Raw genomic sequence first — 22359 nt, forward strand, 5'->3', positions numbered from 1 at the left:
ATATCTCTGAATCGTTTAAAATCTGCTGACTTTAGGATTACAACACATCACAACACAGGCCTATCGTTAGTTTTATACAGCACATCTGTACCATGAGCTGTGAGACCTGCCTGTACTCTACACATGCTTTGAAAATGAAGTCTATGAGTAAAACCCGTCTTTCTGCACTACACCATCAGTGTGATACCTGGGCCGACAGCAGGGGCTTTTTTCGAGTGGGAGATCATAAAGCTGGGTGGTGCTCCAGCTCCCATCCACCCCTGTGGTGTGATATTATTGATTTGTACCACCTTATTACAGCTCTGCAATCCTCAGAAATGACTCTCTCGGAGTTAGGCCTCTGGGCTGGTTCTGCTCCCTGGGATGCTAATGAGTTAGTCTGCATGCTTTTGAACTAACATGAAAACTGCCTGTTAGCTACATCATATTTCACTGTTATCTCGCACTTAAGAGGCAAGTACAGGCCTCAGGTGCTGCTTACTTCCTGTTCTCCTCTTTGAATCACTTTGTGCTTCGCTGCGCTGCTACTAATTCATATTTAGCAAGTTAAAACACTTAGTTCATTTCCAGCTAATAGTATGTAAACAGTCACTTTGTATGGAAGGTGCAACAAGCAGTAGGAACACTTTGGCGAGGAGAATAATACAGTTTTAAATTAGCACATGTTTATTATCCAGGGGCAAAGCTGACAGCAGTACCGGAGGAGCCGCAGTGGCTTGCTGCATGCTCCTCCATGCTAACGTGTTATTAGGCCTCCGAGCTGCGTGCGCGTCAGGCGTGCTGTGCTCGCAGAGGTCAGCTGGCAGCGATGCCCTCATTCATACTTAATGTGCCATGATAGAGCCATCAGGATTTTGTGCTGATCTTGAATTTGCCCTTGCATGTGTCAGAGGAGACCTTGGCATGTGGCCTTGTCCTTGCAGATGCACACATCTATAGAAGGATAACAGAGCGACTGAGTGTGGAGGGACCTGAACACAAAGTGTTTCTGTGTCTCCTTTAGAAGCTGAAGAAGCTGATAAATAATTTAAAAGTGCTTTATTCTAACGCATGTTTTACACTCTCTCGTTTCATAAGTGATTGCCATAATTCCTTTTCCATAACTGACAGCTGCTTCCCAGCTGATCCACCTCTCATCCACAAGTCTGCTTTAAATCTTACGTAAGCCACAAACAGGAGCTCACCCTATGGATTTCCTCTTTTCTGCTGCTTCTTTGTCCCATCGTTTGTTTCAAACAGCTGCCACCGCTGATGGATCTGTATCCACCACCTCTGTGTCAGAGGAAATCCACCACAAACATTTCCTCTATTTCTTCTTTTATTCACTTTTGCTTTCAACACCTATTTTTCTGACAGTAACGGACACTTGGCGCTAAGCCTCCCCCTCACACACACACACCCCCGCATCGGCAATGTGTTTTTGTCTCTTTCTTTTTATCTTTTGTCTGCCTCTCCAACGCTCCTCTCCATATTTCTGTATAGCTACTACATTGGGACTTTTTGGCAGCTCCTCCATAGTCTGCTGTGTACAGCTCTCTGCTACTTACTAACACTTCAGTGGGAATCTGGGTGCAGAGAGGAGATGGTGGGTGAAAAGGGGAGACGGTAACCTTGCTGTGACTCATTCATGCACTGTTCTATTATTGATTAGCCTCACGCTGCTCACACGCTGCCTGCTGATCCGCTGGTTTACTGTGTAGGCAGATGAGCTGCTTATAAATGAAGAGCAGCTTTCAGTGTGAAATATAATCCTCGTATAGTTTTTCCTTCATGGGAAAACGTCCCCGTTTGTAAGATGTAACCCACCGCTTTGTGTGGCTCAAACTGAGCATGTTAGCCGTTACCATCTTGGCTGTTAAGAGCCAAAATTAGGTTATGGAGACAATGCAGGGTGACTTAATACCTGCTAATTAGTGCCAAGACCCCATCACACAGGCCTAGACACCAATTGGTCACCATCTGGTAAACACCTGTTCCTTGGGAATGTGCTCTAGGAGGTTTGCTGGCGTGAAACTGGTTGTAAAGAGGCATAAAGCACTACAAAGAAAAACAACTCGTGATTGCTTTGGTTATTGGTGATTGCTGCAGTCACAGCTTTCACCTCTAGCAACCACTCGCCAATCTGCATTTGCGACCAGGCTTGCTAATCTAAAAAAACTGAAGCAAAGCCATCTTGAATGGCATATTAATATAATTAAAGAGCTTTAAAAATGCTCCAAAACACAATCGTGATGTCTAGTTTTGAACAGCAGTGACAATCTATAGTTTCAGTATTCAGTGCTCCTAAAAATGCACAGATTAGAGCTTTACAAGTTAACTACAGAGACTTAAACCTTTTCAGATCAGGTCATAAACCTGCTTTAAATATACTTTTTATTTATTTTAATATGAGAGTCTACGGGGATAGCTTCATGTGATCATTTGAGGGGCTGCTGTGTTTTGGCACTGCTTCATTTTAACCTGAGGGTTTCTGCCTGTTCTGAGCACCGCGATGAGCCTCGTTGTGAGGCTGAGAGCTGTTTTTGCTCTCACCATCTTTCCTTTTTAAAACCAGATGTAACAGGAACAATACACATTACAGGCTACCAACCTGTCAAAGCGTATTCTCCTCTGTTGTCCCACTGGATACTGATGGGTACCACAATTTAGCAAATGAACATCATGTTATTGTTTCCTGAGATCATAGCCGAAGTGGAGTTGAGGGTCGTTTTCCTCTTCCCTGGCAGACTAATTTTTTTTTGCTGGCCGTTAAGACACTTCAGCACTGGCTTCAGACCATGTCCGTCTTTTATATACAGTCAATAAGCGAGGCCGTGTGGGTTTTCTGCACGTGTGCCTCTCCGTTCTCCGTGGTGCAGTCTGCATTTGTACACAGCGGCTCTGTCAAATTATCACACCTAAGGGTCCTTCTGTCCCTTTGCAGAGAAATGAGTTATTTACTCCAAGGAAATGAATTTTCCAACCGAGCGGACCACAAGAACAGGGAGGTGGGGAGGGTGGGCTGTAAAACTGCATCTCTCTCCTTCCTTTAAGTGCGCAAACACGCACATTTCTCTAATTAAATGTCAAAAGGCAGCGTATGAAAATCAATGCAGCATTGTGTTCAGAGAGAAAGCCAGGCAGTTGATTCAAAAAGGCAAAGGAGTGCCGTGAGGCTGATTATTTGACAAGCCCACTGTTAATGAAATCTACTCTCAAATCAGGAGCAAGCCACCCCTCCGGCAGTGAAACAACTGTGCGGTGGGACGGGGCTGACGCTGGGCTCACAGCTTGATGCGACGTTATGAATATGATATTAGCGCTTCATAACATACTTTCCGCTTTTCTCTGTATTTCACTTCACAGTTACTGTAGCTCCCCCTCTCTCCCTGTGGATTTTCTTCCAGCCTTTTAAGCAACTGGGAAAGTAATGGCTACAGTATGTGCCTGCGAGGATTCATATCACAGACAGGTGCAGGGGGCGGGGGGGCGTGGAGACAACGTGAACAATATGCACCTCCGTGTTCCTCTCCCTTTGCCACTGGCGCTCTCCATGTTCCTCTTTGAGTTTCTCTCTCTCGAGTGCCATCTCCCTCTTGCATCCACTCCTTTTCTTTCCTTCCATCCATCACTCTCCGTGTGTGCGTGCTTCTCTCTCTCTCGCAAATATTCCCGTAAGAGTAGCACATGCCCTGAGGCGCCTTATGGAGGATCGAGGCCCCCCTCTGCCTGAACCAGACTCGTTGCTCAAGTTTGAGAAATTTACAGCATCTTAAACTTTGTGGCCACTCTGGCAAAAGAACAAAAATATCCCCTGACTTATTTATGTCAGACACACTGGGGGCAAAACTTTCGGGACAGCAGACAAACGAGCAAAAGTGTGTGGGTAACGGCAGGGCAGGTACCTTCCCGTGGGTTCCACCTGTGCCTCAGATTATTCAAATGTAAAAAATACACCATCTGGCCCATCACACATAAAAACAATCTCCCCACAAAACACAGCAGCAAATAAAAATAGTATTTTTATGCTCTGCTGAGGAGAGCTGGGTGAGAATTAGAAATCAAGTGGCCCACGCGCAGTTTTGTGCTTAAATCATCATTTAAACAGAACCAGGCGGATCGATTTCTGCTGCTCGAGTCCCGCTGTGGTTCTGAATTGGAAATTTGGAACCACAGTACTAAGCGACTGATTACAGACCGTAATGTGCTGTCAGGGATGTAGGCATAAATTATGCATCGCAATCACTGAAGGGATGCATGTCTGTCTTCATTCGGAACAAGGAAATAACTATTTTAAAAATCAACACAATGTGATGACGAAGTTTTAGATTTTGATATGGTTTCAAAATATTAACAAGATAAATGGTTGAACTGTGTAACACAGTGCGCATAGTGTACATGCTAAAAAGGGAATAAGGAATATAAACTTATTTAAACCTATTGATAAAGATATTTAATCATATTCTATTTTATTAACCAAGCACCATTCTACTTATTTAAGATATTTCTTACAGGGAGTGCAGAATTATTAGGCAAATGAGTATTTTGTCCACATCATCCTCTTCATGCATGTTGTCTTACTCCAAGCTGTATAGGCTCGAAAGCCTACTACCAATTAAGCATATTAGGTGATGTGCATCTCTGTAATGAGAAGGGGTGTGGTCTAATGACATCAACACCCTATATCAGGTGTGCATAATTATTAGGCAACATCCTTTCCTTTGGCAAAATGGGTCAAAAGAAGGACTTGACAGGCTCAGAAAAGTCAAAAATAGTGAGATATCTTGCAGAGGGATGCAGCAGTCTCAAAATTGCAAAGCTTCTGAAGCGTGATCATCAAACAATCAAGCGTTTCATTCAAAATAGTCAACAGGGTCGCAAGAAGCGTGTGGAAAAACCAAGGTGCAAAATAACTGCCCATGAACTGAGAAAAGTCAAGCGTGCAGCTGCCAAGATGCCACTTGCCACCAGTTTGGCCATATTTCAGAGCTGCAACATCACTGGAGTGCCCAAAAGCACAAGGTGTGCAATACTCAGAGACATGGCCAAGGTAAGAAAGGCTGAAAGACGACCACCACTGAACAAGACACACAAGCTGAAACGTCAAGACTGGGCCAAGAAATATCTCAAGACTGGTTTTTCTAAGGTTTTATGGACTGATGAAATGAGAGTGAGTCTTGATGGGCCAGATGGATGGGCCCGTGGCTGGATTGGTAAAGGGCAGAGAGCTCCAGTCCGACTCAGACGCCAGCAAGGTGGAGGTGGAGTACTGGTTTGGGCTGGTATCATCAAAGATGAGCTTGTGGGGCCTTTTCGGGTTGAGGATGGAGTCAAGCTCAACTCCCAGTCCTACTGCCAGTTTCTGGAAGACACCTTCTTCAAGCAGTGGTACAGGAAGAAGTCTGCATCCTTCAAGAAAAACATGATTTTCATGCAGGACAATGCTCCATCACACGCGTCCAAGTACTCCACAGCGTGGCTGGCAAGAAAGGGTATAAAAGAAGAAAATCTAATGACATGGCCTCCTTGTTCACCTGATCTGAACCCCATTGAGAACCTGTGGTCCATCATCAAATGTGAGATTTACAAGGAGGGAAAACAGTACACCTCTCTGAACAGTGTCTGGGAGGCTGTGGTTGCTGCTGCACGCAATGTTGATGGTGAACAGATCAAAACACTGACAGAATCCATGGATGGCAGGCTTTTGAGTGTCCTTGCAAAGAAAGGTGGCTATATTGGTCGCTGATTTGTTTTTGTTTTGTTTTTGAATGTCAGAAATGTATATTTGTGAATGTGGAGATGTTATACTGGTTTCACTGGTAAAAATAAATAATTGAAATGGGTATATATTTGTTTTTTGTTAAGTTGCCTAATAATTATGCACAGTAATAGTCACCTGCACACACAGATATCCCCCTAAAATAGCTAAAACTAAAAACTACTTCCAAAAACATTCAGCTTTGTTAATGAGTTTTTTGGGTTCATTGAGAACATGGTTGTTGTTCAATAATAACATTATTCCTCAAAAATACAACTTGCCTAATAATTCTGCACTCCCTGTACATACTTGTGCATGTTGTAATTTTTAATAGCTCTAAGAAATATTTCCATATTTTGGACAGACAAAGCACATCTTATATTAAATATCTAGGTTGTTGTAATAGAGGTTGTAGGAAAGAACATAGTTCCTAGATTAAAACCATGATTTCTGAAACTGACATTTCTCTTCACTTTTTTCTATTCATTTATTCATTCAGTCACTACAGTGGCTGCAGCAGCAGCATTACAGACCAGAACAATATAAATGTTTGATTTTGGGTGAACTGGCCCTTTAAGTCTTCTGTATTTTCTTCTGCTTTTGAGTCTTAACTTAACTTACAGGGGGTAAAAAACCTACAGCGACCAGCCGGAGAAAGAGCAGAATGGGGTAAGAGATTAAGAAAGCGCAAAGATGACATGGAAGTTTTTACTCTGTTTAGCTTCATGGATACACGTCTGATGAATCTCTTCGTTGCTCACCGAGTGAACATGTTAGTAACACAGCTTTACATTCATGCCACCAACTCCCTCCAGATGGCAGGTTCAGCCCTCCTCCTCCACCTGCGCACATTCAGACGTGATGCTGGGCAGATGACTGACTGCGTCAGAGAGCTATCACTGCCGCGTCAGTTTTTTGGCACGGCTGCTTTGTTCTCCCACGGGCCCAGGGTCCATATGATTGCGCCAATCTGTCCTCTGATGCCCGTTTCATTTCAGTTTTACACTTCAGACCCAGCAGCAGCCACAGCCGGAGGCACTGTCCACCCTATTCTCATGAACAAGAGCTTTCTTCAAAGCCTTCAGATTTGGCACAAGAATGACTTGGGAGACCCGCTCTGATTTTAGTGGGTCAAGGTTTCACATGTGCAGATCTCAATTATCACAGAAACAAACTAAGAAACACTGCAACAACATTTTATGCTCACTATTCAACGCCGTGTTTCAGGAGCAGAAGGATTGTCACCATATTTCTGAATTTGCTCCCGGCCTAAAGTACTAAATGTCCTCGGGAGCCTTCACAATATGTACAAGTCCAGACAGACATGAGTGGACTTGAAAGGCAAGCAAACACAAGCTGGTAATTCAATAAATTAGATCAAAGCGACGGTGCTGAACAAATACAAATGTGCTCTGAGAGAAACCTCCAAGTAAAATGACATTTGTTTTCCAGCTCCTGCCCTTTGGTCTCACTCCAAATGCTGCCACCTCTAAAAGCTTCAGTGTGTATGCTGTTAACTACAAGGCCATCACTCTATTCATCTGCATCTTGCAAAGCTGCAGGCAAGCTCTCAAAAATGAACTCAAACAGGCTTTTTTGAAGGGAAGAAGAGGGTTAAGGAGGTTACACCATGCTGCAGAAAAGAGCAGCAGCATTGTGGAGTCGATACAAACGCTCTGCCGTGCTGCCACTCTGAAACTGGTTTCTCATCACGCGTCCTCTCATTTGCCTTGTCAGATGACAACATGTGACGGGGCGCAGGAAGGATTAAGAAGGATTATCAGGGGACTATTGACAGTTACAAAATGTAACACAACAGGGGAGGATGGACCTTAATAAATAAATAAATATTGTATTATCTATTATCTCACTTCTGTGCTGGAGAGATACACCAGTTCTGTCAAACCAGGCTTATAAATTAGTTCCGTTTTCATCTTTTATATTCTGTTTCACACAAACTCACACTCTAGAAACAAAAGAAAGTCACCTCAACTATTTGCCAATAAGAAATTATATGAAGTGCTAATATTGCAGCATACATCACACATAAAGATGGTTTCCATGGAAATTGTAAAAAAAATAAAAATAAAGAAGATAATATAAAAAAAAGGGATGTGTATAATTCAAACTAAAGCATGACTTCAGCAGCTGCTGATTTCAGCATGGCTATATCCATCTTTCAGAGGCACTGACGTCTCATTACTCAAGCTTTTAAAGTTGTATTGGTGCAAACTAATATCTGAAAACCTAAGACATGTTTGGGAAAATCAGTCGCCCAAGTATTCCTCTTTAGTCGTGTTTGCACGACAGGAAATATATCTGGTTACATGATGCGATCGCTGAACCCCTGAACTTCTGTCCAGTTGGGTTCATGTTCAGTCAGACTGAGCTGGCATTTCTCACGGGTAATGTTGAGAAAAAACTCATTTATTCCAAAGAGGCTGTGATCACTGGGTTTCCCCATTGAAATACAATGTGGATTTAATTTAGCTGCCACTTTGTGAGATGCAGGGTGTGCCTCCTCCCTACACATGCAGGTTTATGGTGAACAGGGGTGGCTTGGCACTGTGTATTCACGCCACTGTTACATGCACTTGCAGCATAATAAGAGATATCCCTGTCAAGCCCCCAAATCTGATGCAAGATGTTTGTAAGAAGAAAGTGCAGCGACTGTATGGAAAAAACAAAACAAAACAAGAACGCAGCTTTAAGAGAAAATGTTCCAACTGTAAACAAGGCTGCAAACAGCGAATAATTGCCAACAGCTAATCATGGTTGTAAAATGGACTAACGAACAAACAGATAATCACAGACAAAATCCACATCCCCTGTGAATCTCACACACAAACACACACCTGCCATCCTTCCCGAAGCCCCGTAATGAGCCTATTCAGAAGGAACAGTGATGATTCAACCCTCCAATCAGGTTCCTGCTGCCTCAGATACCCAGCACGTCTATGGGACACAGATTTGAGTAAAATTGGGGCACAGGGGTTGAATCCACAGGACTGAAGCTACAGAAAACAGCTTCTGATTTTAATTTCTACAAACGTGTTGTTGAACGCGAGAGCCTGACACCACCTCTCTGTTCACGTACAATCACTCACCTAATTTCATGCATGTGACAAAAAGTGCCGTCTTGAAACAATAACATCGGAGCACTGCAGGTTGTTTTTTCTTTTTTAAATGAATAATGCAGCCCAGTGTCTGCTGAGCAGCCCTTAAAGCATAAACAAGCATTTGTAATTTGAGAAACTGCTACGTGTGATAAATGGCACAGAGAGGTTCTTCCAAAGTCACATCTGTTTTGATTTTGCAGTATTTATGCATTTTTGTGATGGATCGGAAGTCTCATAAATATTCAGAGCGTGAGTTTGACAGTGTGAGAGAGCGCGGGAGATGGGTGGCTTTTACAAACTTTGGCCTCTCTGTGGATGCTAAATGGCTTAGCACCTGACACATAATCTACTGTACTAACAGAGAATGCATCACCTGGCAGGTGGGTGCCATAATTTTCTTGGATCTTTTTGGTTTACAGCTCAAAAAAAAAAAAAAAAAAATCAAAATCTTGTTATCTCTTGAAAGATTTCCCTTTTTCATTATTATAAACATCCCTCAAAGACAGAAAAGCGCCTGCAGCTTTTCCATCTCTGTTCACTTTCTTGATTGATTCATTGACTTTTCTTTTTGTTCCTCAAACACAGAACCATTAGGGAGTGAGCAAAATTGCCTGCAAGGATTTATGGCCTCATTTAGATGAATGTGTTAAGAGAGTCAATTTACATTTTAAATGGAAACATTACCTTTCCTTTCACAGGACCAACCGACTGTTTATGAGTCCCTGTAAACACAGACAACCTTAAAGACGTCACCACGGTGTCAGTTTTACTCCTGCCGACCCACCTCTCTGCTTCGGCACTGGTTTGGCCTGCTTTTCCTGCTGCAGGCGTCTAACTATGTCTAAACTAAGTGGGAGACAAAAGCTTGACTCATGCTGGAGAGGGAATCCAAAAGTGTCACCAAGCATTTTGACTCACTGAGGTTTATAATAGTAAGCCAAACAAATATGAAAAAGTAAAAATAGAGTGTGATGATGTCATAATTTTGAATGATCCTGATCTGTTGGATTTTTATTTATTTATTTATTTTTAGATACATTTAGGAGATGAAAGGATTTAAAGGACGCGGAAAGATTCAACAGTGGTCCTCTGGCCTGAGTCCAGGGACCAGAGGCATAAACCTCTGCAGTAAAACAGTGAGTCACAATCATAAAGCTGTAGGTCCTCTTTAATAATCACAATCCATTAATTTTCAACAACAGCATCATCTGAGGTGAATCTTCATGAGCCAGCGAGCATGGCCTGATTTATTCTCCTCTTGTAATTACAAGAATTTACAAATTTAACTTAATGTTCTTTTTAATAAGACTTTATTTATTTGTTGGGCTTAATCATTACTTTTAATATACAAGTGTTGAGAGAGATCACAGAGTGAGGGAGCTGAGGGTTGACCTCGAATCGACTGACAGTCGTTATGTTGCCCCCTGCTGGCCATAAAAAGAATGTAAGTTTTACACGCTGTCTCGCACATGTGCACAAGCTGGATTTGTACCTCTGTCTTCATTCATGAAAGGATGCAAAAATCCTCATTTTTTTAGCATTTGCATAGAAAATCGGCTTTTGTGCCTCACATTTTGAGACACAGAAATGAAAAGAACTATTTTTGTTGTCAGAGAAGTGTTGAAAAGGAAAAAGGATTTTAAATGAACTCAACTTTATAAGATCAGAGGAGAGGGCGCTGACAGATGTTAAAAACTAGCAGAAATCTGCGGGAGGTGGCAAAAACTCAAGTTCCTCCAGTGGCCACTTGAGGCCGGCTGCAAAACGGAGTCAGTCTCCCTGTGTTAAACTACCCAACATCAAAGTGTTCAAATCTTTATTTACAGCCTGAAATTAAACTCAGTGTTGGGCTCGATGGATAGTTTCCCCCTTCATGGTAACTTTGAGCTGGTTGAATTTGTTTACGTCCATCTGCATGCTGGAGACAGGGGCATGGCCACATTGATAGACAGGTGTCCCTGACAGGTGACGGGGAGCTAGAGCCAATCACTGTCTGCTCTCAACTGCGGTGCTGCGTTTGAAAGCATTTTAATGGATTATCTGACTAATATCATGGCTTGCTGTGTGGAGCGGCCCATTCAGGTAATTTGTACTTTTGGTGAGTCAAAGTCTGCTCTTTTATTAGTAGCTTCAAAATGTGGCGTCTAAAACCGGTGGGCGATGTTGATCTTGCATAAACCATTAGATTAAATCCAAAGAGGAAGAACCTGCATACGGCCAATCACACCCTGCCTCAGCTGGCCATTTTTAACCACCGCTGAAACGGGACAGTTTATGTATTTTTCATCTCTTTGTCACTCACTATAAAAACTGTGCGTGAAAGATCTGAGGCACGGGTGTCAAACATAAGACCCGTGGGCCAGAATCGGCTCGGCAAAGACTCCAGTCCAGCCCACTGGACCGCTTTGGAAAATTATGAGGAAGGCATGAATTTTGGTCTTATTTGCTTGTATTTCAGTTTTACAGCTTTCCCTGGTGATAAAGAAGTCCTCATACTACACCACAGTAATCAAGTAAGAGATAAACAATTAAGTTGTTCTCTAATTTGAGACATTTATTTGTTTCATGTTTAAATCATGCTGACACATTTCTCTTATTTTTGACAGCAGCATTTCTTTCTCATGTAGAAAAATTGAAAACACTGTTAAAATGATTTTATTCTTATTTTAAGGTGACTCAGAAGTGTAGTTAAACTTTGTTACACTGACAGAGATCACAGTGAGCTGTGTGTGGCCCGCCATGTTAAATGAGCTTGACATCTCTAGTTTCAGGTATGTGGCAGTTAATGAGAGGAACAAGGCGATGTGTCTCTAGAGCACGTCAAGAACATCCAGCAGAATCTTACTGGCTGAATTCTGAAGGTGATTTCAGCTCTGTTAGCTCGGTGGTGGATGCCTCATCCCAGCGTCAGCTATCCTCCACCTCACTGCATGCCCGGTTGGATAAATGGTGCGTTTAAAATTGCTGATGAAAATCTCAGATCTGCTCTGAACTGCTGTGATGAAGCACCCACAACAGGTGTAAGCATAAACAAACACTTGATAACATTTGGAATTGCATAATTGTCTCTCTTTGAATGAGGTATTTATAGGGTTAATAAAGGCTTTTTAACAGAGTAAGGTTCTGCTGAAGTCCTTCCATCCATTTTCTTTACTGCTCATCCATTGTGAAGTTGTGACAGAGGGACTGGAGCCTATTTCACATGTCACAGGATGAGAGACTACAGAGCCTCAGTCTATTCGAGGACTAACACAGAGAGAAACACACCTATGATCAAATGTCTGTCCAGCACATGTTTGACTAATAATTGTATCCAACAGTCATAGCTGTTTCACAAGAGAAACAACAAACAGGGATGGAGCGATTCTGGCTGATATTTAGATTTTATTTTCCTTTCATCCACTATTTCTGCCAAAGAAACAATAAAAGTCTACATTAAAATAATAATAATATTAATAATAATCACTGAACCGTTTGAAGGGTTTAGGCTCTTTGTCGCATCATCGTTCAGCATCTAGCACAAAACTGATGCAACCCAACAGATCAACACTGGCTGCTGACATCAGTCCAGACTGACTGATATCAGCCAATGCAGACGTTCATCCAATATAAATGCAAAGAAACAAACTCATAAAACAAAGCAGTTAAAGCTGCAATCAGCATCATTTCTGCACACTGATGGGAAAAAAAGTTCCTTATTGCACCTTTAAAGGTGCTGCTGCTTCCATCTTAAGTGCTGCTGTTATTCTCCATCCTTCTACACCAGTTTTAAACCAATGGTGGCATTTTCTACTTTAATGCAACTATAGAAAAATTCACTTTTTGTTTTTCAAGCATAATATTGTTTACAAGGTATCCATTTATTTATTCATGCATTTTGAAACAGGCATTAAGATAGTGGTTTTATAATAATAATAATAATAATAATAATAATGGATTGCATTTATATAGCGCTTTTCGGGGCCCTCAAAGTGCTTTACAATTCCACTATTCATTCACTCTCACATTCACACACTGGTGGAGGCAGCTACAGTTGTAGCCACAGCCACCCTGGGGCAGACTGACAGAAGCGAGGCTGCCATATCGCGCCATCGGCCCCTCTGGCCAACACCAGTAGGCGGTAGGTGAAGTGTCTTGCCCAAGGACACAACAACCGAGACTGTCCGAGCCGGGGCTCGAATCGGCAACCTTCCGGTTACAAGACGAACTGCCAACTCTTGAGCCACGATCTTTGATCCCTGCTTGTCTCACACAGCTTTAACCATCATGCATTCCCCCCTGTGGTCAGTTTAAGCAAGCAAACTAACCTGACATACTTGTCTTTGGACTGCAGGAGGAAACCCACTTGTAAAAGCCCACCAGGCACACGGACACCAAAGACTTGGGAGGGTTTGCAAGCATGAAATGGTTTGTTTTAGTTGCCAAGAAATAAAGAAGAAACTCTACAAATGTGCACATTGTTGACAATACAGAGGTCTAAGAGGCACATTTGTGTAGTCTGTGCCTGCAGGGACCTAAACTGACTTTTACTGTACATCTATTTCTGGAAGTTTAGGAGACAAAAACACACACGACTGAGGGTGTGTGTGTGTGTGTGTGTGTGTGTGTGTGTGTGTGTGTGTGTGTGCGCGCGCAGAGACAGGAGCAGGATAGTGATGTATCGTGAGTGGAAAGGCTATGGAGTGGGAGTGTGCTGAGTGAACTAAAGGTGCACTTTGATGGCAGGAGTGTAGTGTGGCACTTCATCACAGAGAGCGGTCAAGTGTGTGTAGTTTGAGATCTAAAAAGCCTGTTTTAGAGATGTGCACACACACAGGGTGAGCTGGATACTTCCACAGCCCTGGCAGTCCAATCATGTATTTATAGTGGCCAGTGGCTGTCGACTACAGCCAGACTTAGAGGGAAGTGTCTGTAATGAGCAGTGGAGTCAACAAACGTCCCTACATATGTCTAATTTTCACACTGGGATAGTTTGCCTGTGTGTGGACATGCAGCAGTTTATAGTACTGACCTGAAATGAGATTCAAAGGTCAGCTTGGATCACATCAATCACACACACACACACCCACGTACACACAGACACCGAGACACACACACACACACACACACACACACACACACACACACACACACACAGTAGCATAGTTTAGCCCCACTGTGTCTGGTGATGTGGATCCCTCACCACCACTAACTGTAGCATGTTTAATTAGACGACCGCACAGAAATGCATGTATTGTCTTACAAACACAGCGTTTCCCCACAAACACACCAGACTACGCAGCGTCTCACAATAGCAACACCACCACCAACAACACTGAATTAAATCTGAAGCCCAGCACCAGCAGCATTTCTCTCACACAGATGCCGATAGAGGAATTATTCCATGGTTCGTTTAGTTGGAAGAAAATAGAGATAAAAGCCACTCTGGAAGGTGCTGCTGCGCTCAAATTCGCGGAACATCTTTGTAATTGCACACAATCGTAAACTTACCCGCTGTGACCAGAGAGACGCCGAGACAGCTCAGGACGAGCAGGAAAATTCTCTCCATGTTTCTAACGCCAAGAGGACGCGCGGTCCCATGCACTCTGGCCAGGGGAGCCGTGTTAACCGCCGCGTTGTGCTGCTTGGCATTCACGTCAGTTCGTGCGTGTCATCTCGACTGGAAAGGCGACAAAGGCGCTCTGTCCGCGGGCTTTTCAGCACCTCGGACAGCGCTTCGGCAACACCTCCGCTCACTCGGCACCCTCCAACCTCAGACCAGCAACCTGCAAACAGCAGGTGAGCTTCATCATCGATGCGTCGTCGATCCTCCAACTGTGCTCCCAAATCCTCTCAGATCTGCTTCTGCTGCTGCTGCTGCTGGTGGTGCTCAGCACCGCTCAGCTGCTGCAGACACAGTGAAACGTGCTGGCTTTGTATATGAGCGCCTGGACTGTCCCTGCCCGCCACACTGACTCCAGCGAGAGAGAGCGAGGCTGCAAACCCCCCCAAGGACCCCCCCGGCTGCGACAATAACAGCGAAAAAGTCAAGAAATGTCCAAAAACTACAGTTCAGCTTTGATGTTTTTCTGTAACACTCACTCACCGCTTCTCCTCCTTATGACATTAAAAATAATAAACACCCGCCTTCTTCCACCCCTAGTAACCCACCCTCCACGCCTCAGAGCCCAGCAGCAACACCACGCTTTAAAGACCGACTTCTCCCAGGCCTCCGAGAGCGAGCACAGCTGATCGACTTGTCACCAAAAGCCTCTCCTCTCTCTCATCCACAGCTTCAGTTGCCCACTCCTGTACTGTGAATTACTGCTGCCCACTCATCGATTAAATATGCATCCACTGGCCCACGCAAACAGTTGCAAAGACAAAGTCTCAGCGGAGCCGCTTTGAATCCTTTCCCCACCACTTCAAAAACAAACACGTGCCTCTCGACTTTACCACTGAGTTGACATCCTCACCACCATTACCTCCGCCACCGCCTCCACTCCCTCCCGTATTCGGCTCACGTTGTTTCAAAGCGAGCAGAGAAGTGGAAAAAAGTCTGCATAATTACCTCAGATGTTTTCCCCTGCAGCGCGATGTGGACTTGAAGCTTTCCGGGATGTTAGTTTGCGTGCGTGGAGGGGAGGGGAGTGTCAGTCCCGAGTCAGGAGACCGGCACTGTCCCCTAGCTGTGTCCCCAAGAAATGTTTTCTTTACCCCGCTGTGCACCTCGATTCATAGCCCGCTTCCTCTGACGTGCTTCACAGCAACACTGCTGCTGGTGGTGGTGGAGGTGGAGGGGTTATTGTGCTGCTTTTTATGCATGCTTCACTCCTGTAGGCTACTGCTCTCCCCCTCCATCTAATATGTGAGTGAGGGAGAGGAAGAGAGTTTGTAAGGAGACAGGGGAAATATAGGCTCCATCCTCACCAGCATAATGTATCTGCACAGCATGTGGTGGAAGAGGTATTCACATTTCTCAAATACACCGAAAACACTCCAGAGCAAGTAGAAGTACTGCGTTAAACGTGCTACTAAAACTGCTCTTTAATATATGAAAGCTCACAAGTATCAATCAAATCATTCCTCCTGTTTGGCTGTCAGCAGCGACTCTGCTTTTGGTTTTGGTTAACTCTCATCACCTTCAAGCTTTCAGATTTGACCATGCACATCAAGAAATTATCCTCAGGTCAAGACAAAAAAACAGAAAAGAAAGACAGCCTTACGACAGATGCATCCGTCATGTTTGGAACTGAAGAAAACAATGACACTCTGCTAACAGCATAAGTATTAGAAGTGGTATTAATTGTGCCATGTAGAGCTTGGTAGTGGGTCCATGCAGAGCACCACCCCTGACACCCTGATGTTTTTCCTTTTCAGTCTGAATGTGTTGCATTTGCATTGCTTTCATGCAAAAGTGGCGTTTTAAGGAAAAAAAAAGGTATAAATCTACTTTAACTGCAGACAGATGCAGCTAACAGCTTGTGAACACAGCATGTTCTCATTTAGCGGTTTAGAAGTCAGATTTTTTTCCCCTCAGAAGCTGGTGGAGACTTTCCCTCAGTATTGTTGCTGGTGACAATATTCAGAGTAAAAATATTAATTATGCAGAACTATAGATGGTGTAAAAGACCGATGTAGCTTCTGGGCCTAAAAGTGAAGCCGGCGTTTTAAAGCCGCATTCTTTTTAAAGGACACCTGTGACAGCAAAAAGACTTCTGGTCCTCTAAAAATCTTAGTGAAAATGACCCTCAGCCCTGACCTCTGTAAACACTTTCCTAATGAGTTTATGGTCTTAGTCACTTATTTCTGACCACCTCCTCCTCAGCACCTCCTTCAGCTCTTCTGGGGAGACACTGTGACATCCCTAAACTGCGTCTGACCTGGGACCTCCTCCAACTGGATGAGCCTGAAGCACTTCTGTGGGTCATAATGAATGTTCCCATCTTCTGGCAAAGGTACATCACTGGGAACTAATTGTTTCATGGCTCTCACAATATCACATTTCCATTTATTATTAGGGCTAAAAATAGTAACCTACCCATTATGCATGCATAGAAAAATAATCTTGAACTTTTTCTCTTTGCTTGCGAATTAATTACACTTTATTTTTTCATATATTATGGTTGCCATCAATATCTGGATGCTCCCATACCAATCATTCTGCTAAAGTAAGCAGTAATGAAAGCTGTCATTTCTCCTCTAATGCAGAGATATAAGGTGGCAGCAAACAGAAATGGGCTTCAGCTTTTCACAACCTCCGGAACCAGTTTTGGACATGCTCCAGTCCTTCCATTTGGAGGTCAGAAAATTAACCACTCTGCACTGACAGCTTCTGATCGATCAAAATTAACAGAGCAACATTTTGCTCTAACAGTTTTTCATCAGACTCACTCAGATTAAGACACTGTTGTGGCAAATATGTCACATGACCTGAAATGGTTTATTTGGCAAGCAGCAGCAGAGGGGAAACAAAGCAGGTCAGGTGGTTTTGTGCTTGTTCTTCTCATTTCTAGAAGATAAAATATCACCAAAGTTACATGTGTTCAGTTGTTTTAATTGTGAAAAAGTTGGTAAGATTCAAAAAGGCCACTGGCTGTAAGTTTGGGGTTTACAGAGACATGCTCAGGCCACTGAATTGGGGTCAAACTGAAGCGTGAAAGGATCCCTCAGGGCACAGACATGTCCTGACTGAAAGAGGACTCGGAGAAAGGAAGACACACTATGACCCAGAAGCACAAATTGGATGACAGGTGAATTTTTCCACCTGGACACAGTACTATTTATAAAGTATTATAGCCCAGCAAACATAGCTAAAGCAACAACGTTACCTCCTGCTTTACGAAGGCAAAAACTGAACCACTTATGGATGGATGTACATGTCCATCAAGTCTAACAAGGTCATCCAGGTGATGCCAAAGACAGACTTTTATTTTGAAACAATTTTTCAAACAAACAAAGGTTCAGCTGACTGCTACTTGGTGCTGAAATGTTTTCTGGGATGTTTCTGTGTTAAAGTGATTTCTAACCCAATTTAAGTTGTTTTTTTGCATGTAGTTGTTTGTTCTTTGTGTTTACTCACCCCATGTCCTTTTTCAGGTCCAGCCCACCGTCTGATTACCTGCTCTGTCCTAATCTGCTCCACCTGTGTCCAATTGCTGGGTGGAGCCTCTCTCTGTTGAGAATCTTGGTTTTTGCCACTACTTGCAAAATTGGCCTGAACTCTGCTTTACCTGAAGTTTGAGTAAAGTTTGCCGGCTTTCACTTGAGGCCTGTCCTGTGAAACAGGATTTTATCTTATCCAGGTAACTCCAGGTTTAATCCCGGGTTTTCAGTACTACAGAGGTGGATCACTTCTTGCTGGGGTAGATGACCGCAAATGTTCCAGGTTGGAGGTCAACAGGTTTAAAACCACCACCTGTTGATGGATCAGCCAGTCATTGTTGGAAGCATGTGAAGTCTTTGTTTTTTTCCCAAATGAGCCACAACTCTATTCCCTGAGTTTTCCCCCTCACATTGGCTGCAAACCTTTTTTTTTTCCAAAACAGTTTTATTGTTCAGTAAGCATTAATATATCCCTTAACATCATCTTTGATGCATGTTTTTCTACATGATCACTGTTGCTTTTTCTCCCTGAAAACCCCAATTAATTGCACAATATAATTTAAAGCAATAAATTGCAAAATAAATACAATAAAATGAAAAAAAAGTCAACTGTAGCAAAAATGATCCAGAAGGCGTCAGAAGGTTCAATAAGAACTAAATTTTCAAATAATGTAAATTTTCTGCTAATTATTTGGTGGTTCAGACTTTAAGGGTTAAGACTGTAAAACAGGTCACCTGTTTATACCATAATGATAGGACACCTCAGTAGTAGCACAGGGGCCCGTTCTTTGTACGTCGCTCACATCCAAGATCAAACCATCGCGCTAACCGTGAGCTCGCTAATCCGGTTCTCCGAACACACCTGCTGTTGACGATTAGTACAGCTGGACGCAGTAATGTGACATCACTGGGTGTCCTAAAAGGGGCTGCGCATCGATAGTAGAAACATTGATCGGCAACCCTTTGATTGGTCGGCGAAAATGTCGACGGAGCGCGCTCGGCTTGGTATTTTTCGGCAGCAGAGCAAGAACTCTTGAGTGAGGGATTTCAGGAGTTTCAGAGTTTAATCAGAACGCAAGGGAACACTGCAAAGGCTGCAAAAGCAAGGAGCGAGGGCTGGCAGGAAGTTGCTGACAAATTAAACTCGTCAGTAATTCAATAATAACAATAATAATGGAGTGGATTGATATAGCGCTTTTCAAGGCACCCAAAGCGCTTTACAATGCCACTATTCATTCACTCTCACATTCACACACTGGTGGAGGCAGCTACGGTTGTAGCCACAGCTGCCCTGGGGCAGACTGACAGAAGCCAGGCTGCCATATCGCGCCATCGGCCCCTCTGGCCAACACCAGTAGGCGGTAGGGTAGATTTATTATATTACACTATATTATCCAATATTATATTACATTATATTATAGGGGAGAGTGAGGTAAGATGAGCCAGTGGGTAAGTTGAACCACCCCTTGTATCTAGGTAACTGTGTACATGTTTTGTCATGTGACCATAAATCCAGGAAGCACTCATCATTTCCATCCTGCTATATTAAAGAGGAGCACATTGGAGAAGGGGTAAGTCTGTATTACACAAAAAAATGTTTTTTGCTTGTCAAAGTAAAATTTCTGCCTATCAGGTAAATTGACTGTAATATTAAAACAAATGTATCTGTGTCTAAGATGATATATTATACATGTTGGTGGGTTTCTAAAATATAATATCATCTGAAGAAGTTTTCTAAAGATTAGCCTAAATTGCTAAGCTAGCCCGTTTTTTTCAAAATGGTGGCTATGGGGCAAAGTGAGCCAAAGGCTATGGGGTAAATTGATCCAATGGTTCAACCTACCCCACCATAAGGCACTGAAATTTATTTAAGGCTCTGACTTATTAAATAGTATTTTAGTTCAGTATACTGAACCCTTTTGTTGTATTTGTCATATGTTAACTATTATAGAAAAGATATCATGCCAAGGACCTACAGACGGAAGACCAGCTGGGGCTCAACACCCCTGGAGGAGATTGAAAGGGCAGCGAGTGAAGTCAAGGGAGGAAAGTCCATAAGATCAGTGGCTAAAGAAAGACAAATTGACAGGTCAACACTCAGGAGATATATTAAAAAGAGGGACACACAGGAGGTCAAATCGGTTGGCTATAGTGGAACAGCTTCAGCAAAGAGAGTCTTCTCTGAGGAGGTGGAGAAGGAGCTATCAGAGCATATCAAGAAGCTTGCAGAGCAGTTCCATGGCATTTCCCCAAAGAAATGCCGTGAACTGGCATTAGAATTGGCAGGCAGAAACAACATTCCTACTCCCAGCAACTGGACAGAGAAAGGTTTAGCCGGTAGGAAGTGCAAGAAACAACATTTCAGTAGGTTGGCACAGACTAATGTATTTTGTGTAGTTTATTACTTTACCATTACATTTTTTAGGTAAAGAATGGTTCAAGAATTTTTTGACACGCCACCATCTCTCTTGCCGTATGCCTGAGGCAACATCTTTGGGAAGAGCTACAGCCTTCAATAAGACTACAGTTGGGGAGTTCTTTGACAATCTGGCTAAAGTGATCGACAGGTAACAGAAGTTATCTAATTGAAAACATTAATAACTATTTATGACAACTACAAACAACAGTTAAGTGAATAAATATGCGTACTCTCAGCTAACATTTTTTGCATTACTTAAAAATTTAACTAATCATCATTGCTCTTTTTTTGTTTGACAGGTATAAATTCCCCCCAAACATGATTTTTAATGTTGACGAAACAGGTGTAACAACAGTACAGACACCAAAGCAGGTAGTGGCAGAAAAAGGAAAAAAACAAGTGGGCTCCGATGAGGTCCAACCCAGGCAAAACTGCCAGCATATACCAAATTGCTGGTTGTGTGAATGATGCTTTCATGTCAGCAATGACACCACGAAATATCTCCTCGGGATTTAGAGCCACTGGGATTTTCCCTTACAACAGAGATATCTTCTCTGATGCAGAGTTTGAGCCATCCATGGTGTCAGACAGGCCCAACCTGGAGCAGCAGCCTGCCGCTGAAGGTGTTGCACCTGTGGTTTCAGCCTCTCTTTCTGCTGAGCTACCTTCACCAGACCCTGTACATGCATGTGGTTCACGAAGTGACCCCAACCATGCTCGATATGTGTCTCCCACTGATATTCTACCCTTCCCCAAAAGTCAGCAGCCCAGGAAACAAACAAATCGAAAGCGTGTGAAGACACGAATCCTGACTGATACACCTGAAAAGCAGGCAATTGAGAGAGCCCATGAAGAAAGGACAAATAAACTGAAAGGCAAAAAAGAAATAATCCACAAAAAGCAAGGAATGTGGAAGAGGAAACAAACCCAGACAAAAATTGCAGAGGAAAGCAGCTCTGAGGAGAGTGATGTTCCCATCCCATTTGAAGACACTTCTGAGTATGAGAGTTCCAGCGATGAAAGAAGTGAACCAGATGTCTCAGACCTGGTAGTTGGTGACTTTGTCATCGTAAGATTTGCATCCAAATCCAGGAGCCACCATTACATTGGCCTGGTTGACAGCTTTGCAGACAACGAAGTGAGTGCCAGATTTCTCAGAAGAATCCGAGGGATCACTAGCAGTAAGAAACCCACGTTTGTGTTCAAGGAAAATGATGAGGCATCTTTCCCACGCAAGGATGTGCTGAAGAAGCTACCTCAACCTCAACAGGCTGGAGGAACTGCAAGGAGGGAGCAACAGTTCATATTCCCCTGCAACCTTGATCATTGGAATATTGAATAGTTCTTTTGAATAAATGGTTTTGAACTGGTGGTTTGTTTAGAAACCACCAGTTTCCAGGTTTGTTCTCACAGGTTTACAACTGTTAAAATGGTTTGTTTTCACAATATGATCAGTTTTACATTTTAAAAACTACATGGTCAGTTTGCCCCAAGATGGCTCAGTTTACCCACTGACTAGGTTCAATTTACCCCTAATCTGGGGCAAGTTGAGCCAAAGGAGCATTTTTTTTTAATAGGTCATTATTTTGGGCAGCGTCATCAGACATAGATTCTGATCATTACATTTGAAAGGAGACATCCTGAAATAAAGGAATATGTTATCATTCTATTTCTGTGTTATTTTTTTCTCACATCCAGGGCAACATGAGTAAAAAGTGGCTCATCTTACCTCACTCTCCCCTAATATGTTATATTATATCCCCTTTCACATTAGAGCCACAACAGGACCCACTAGAACATGGGAACAGGTAAAAGTGAAATATAAGAATATTCTACACAATGGTAATATTTATCACTTATATTGCTTTTAGTCTCTTGGAAAGAGACCCTGGAATAATCTGTTTGTTTATAACAGCAACCAAGAAAAGGGCAGAGCAAAAAAAAGACAGGTGGTGGTCCTGCACCCCCTCGTCAACAAGTTGGTTAAGTGAATAATACCC

General features: G+C 43.0%; 2 protein-coding genes across 5 annotated transcripts in view; one reads left to right on the forward strand and one right to left on the reverse strand.

The window, feature by feature from the left end:
* Window positions 1-14811, reverse strand: part of fndc5a (fibronectin type III domain containing 5a) — a 44224-nt gene extending 29413 nt beyond the window's left edge. For both annotated transcript variants that reach the window (XR_015126391.1, XM_086274835.1), the window contains exon 1: window positions 14347-14811. Coding sequence is in view for 1 of the 2 variants with exons in the window: in XM_086274835.1 (XP_086130961.1) it covers window positions 14347-14404 (58 nt within the window). In the remaining variant the exon portion in view is untranslated. The remainder of the gene's footprint in view (window positions 1-14346) is intronic.
* A 4300-nt stretch (window positions 14812-19111) lies between these two features.
* Window positions 19112-22086, forward strand: LOC147306665 (uncharacterized). Of its 3 annotated transcripts, none has more exons than XM_086275050.1 (3): window positions 19112-20277; window positions 20366-20507; window positions 20659-22086. In XM_086275050.1, the coding sequence occupies exon 3, from the start codon at window positions 20769-20771 to the stop codon at window positions 21699-21701; it is 933 nt and encodes a 310-aa protein (XP_086131176.1). In that variant the 5' UTR covers window positions 19112-20277; window positions 20366-20507; window positions 20659-20768; the 3' UTR covers window positions 21702-22086. The 3 variants fall into 3 exon arrangements, with proteins under 3 accessions (XP_086131176.1, XP_086131177.1, XP_086131175.1); XM_086275051.1 differs by having other exon boundaries at window positions 19112-19511; window positions 19892-20507; XM_086275049.1 differs by having other exon boundaries at window positions 19112-20507.
* Window positions 22087-22359: the final 273 nt, after the last annotated feature.

Source organism: Aulonocara sp. 'chitande type north' Nkhata Bay, linkage group LG19 (assembly GCF_057382095.1).
Source record: "Aulonocara sp. 'chitande type north' Nkhata Bay isolate Kocher_YH1m ecotype deep benthic linkage group LG19, A_spYH_male_GT1.1, whole genome shotgun sequence".
In the NCBI taxonomy this organism is placed as follows: Eukaryota; Metazoa; Chordata; class Actinopteri; order Cichliformes; family Cichlidae; genus Aulonocara; species Aulonocara sp. 'chitande type north' Nkhata Bay.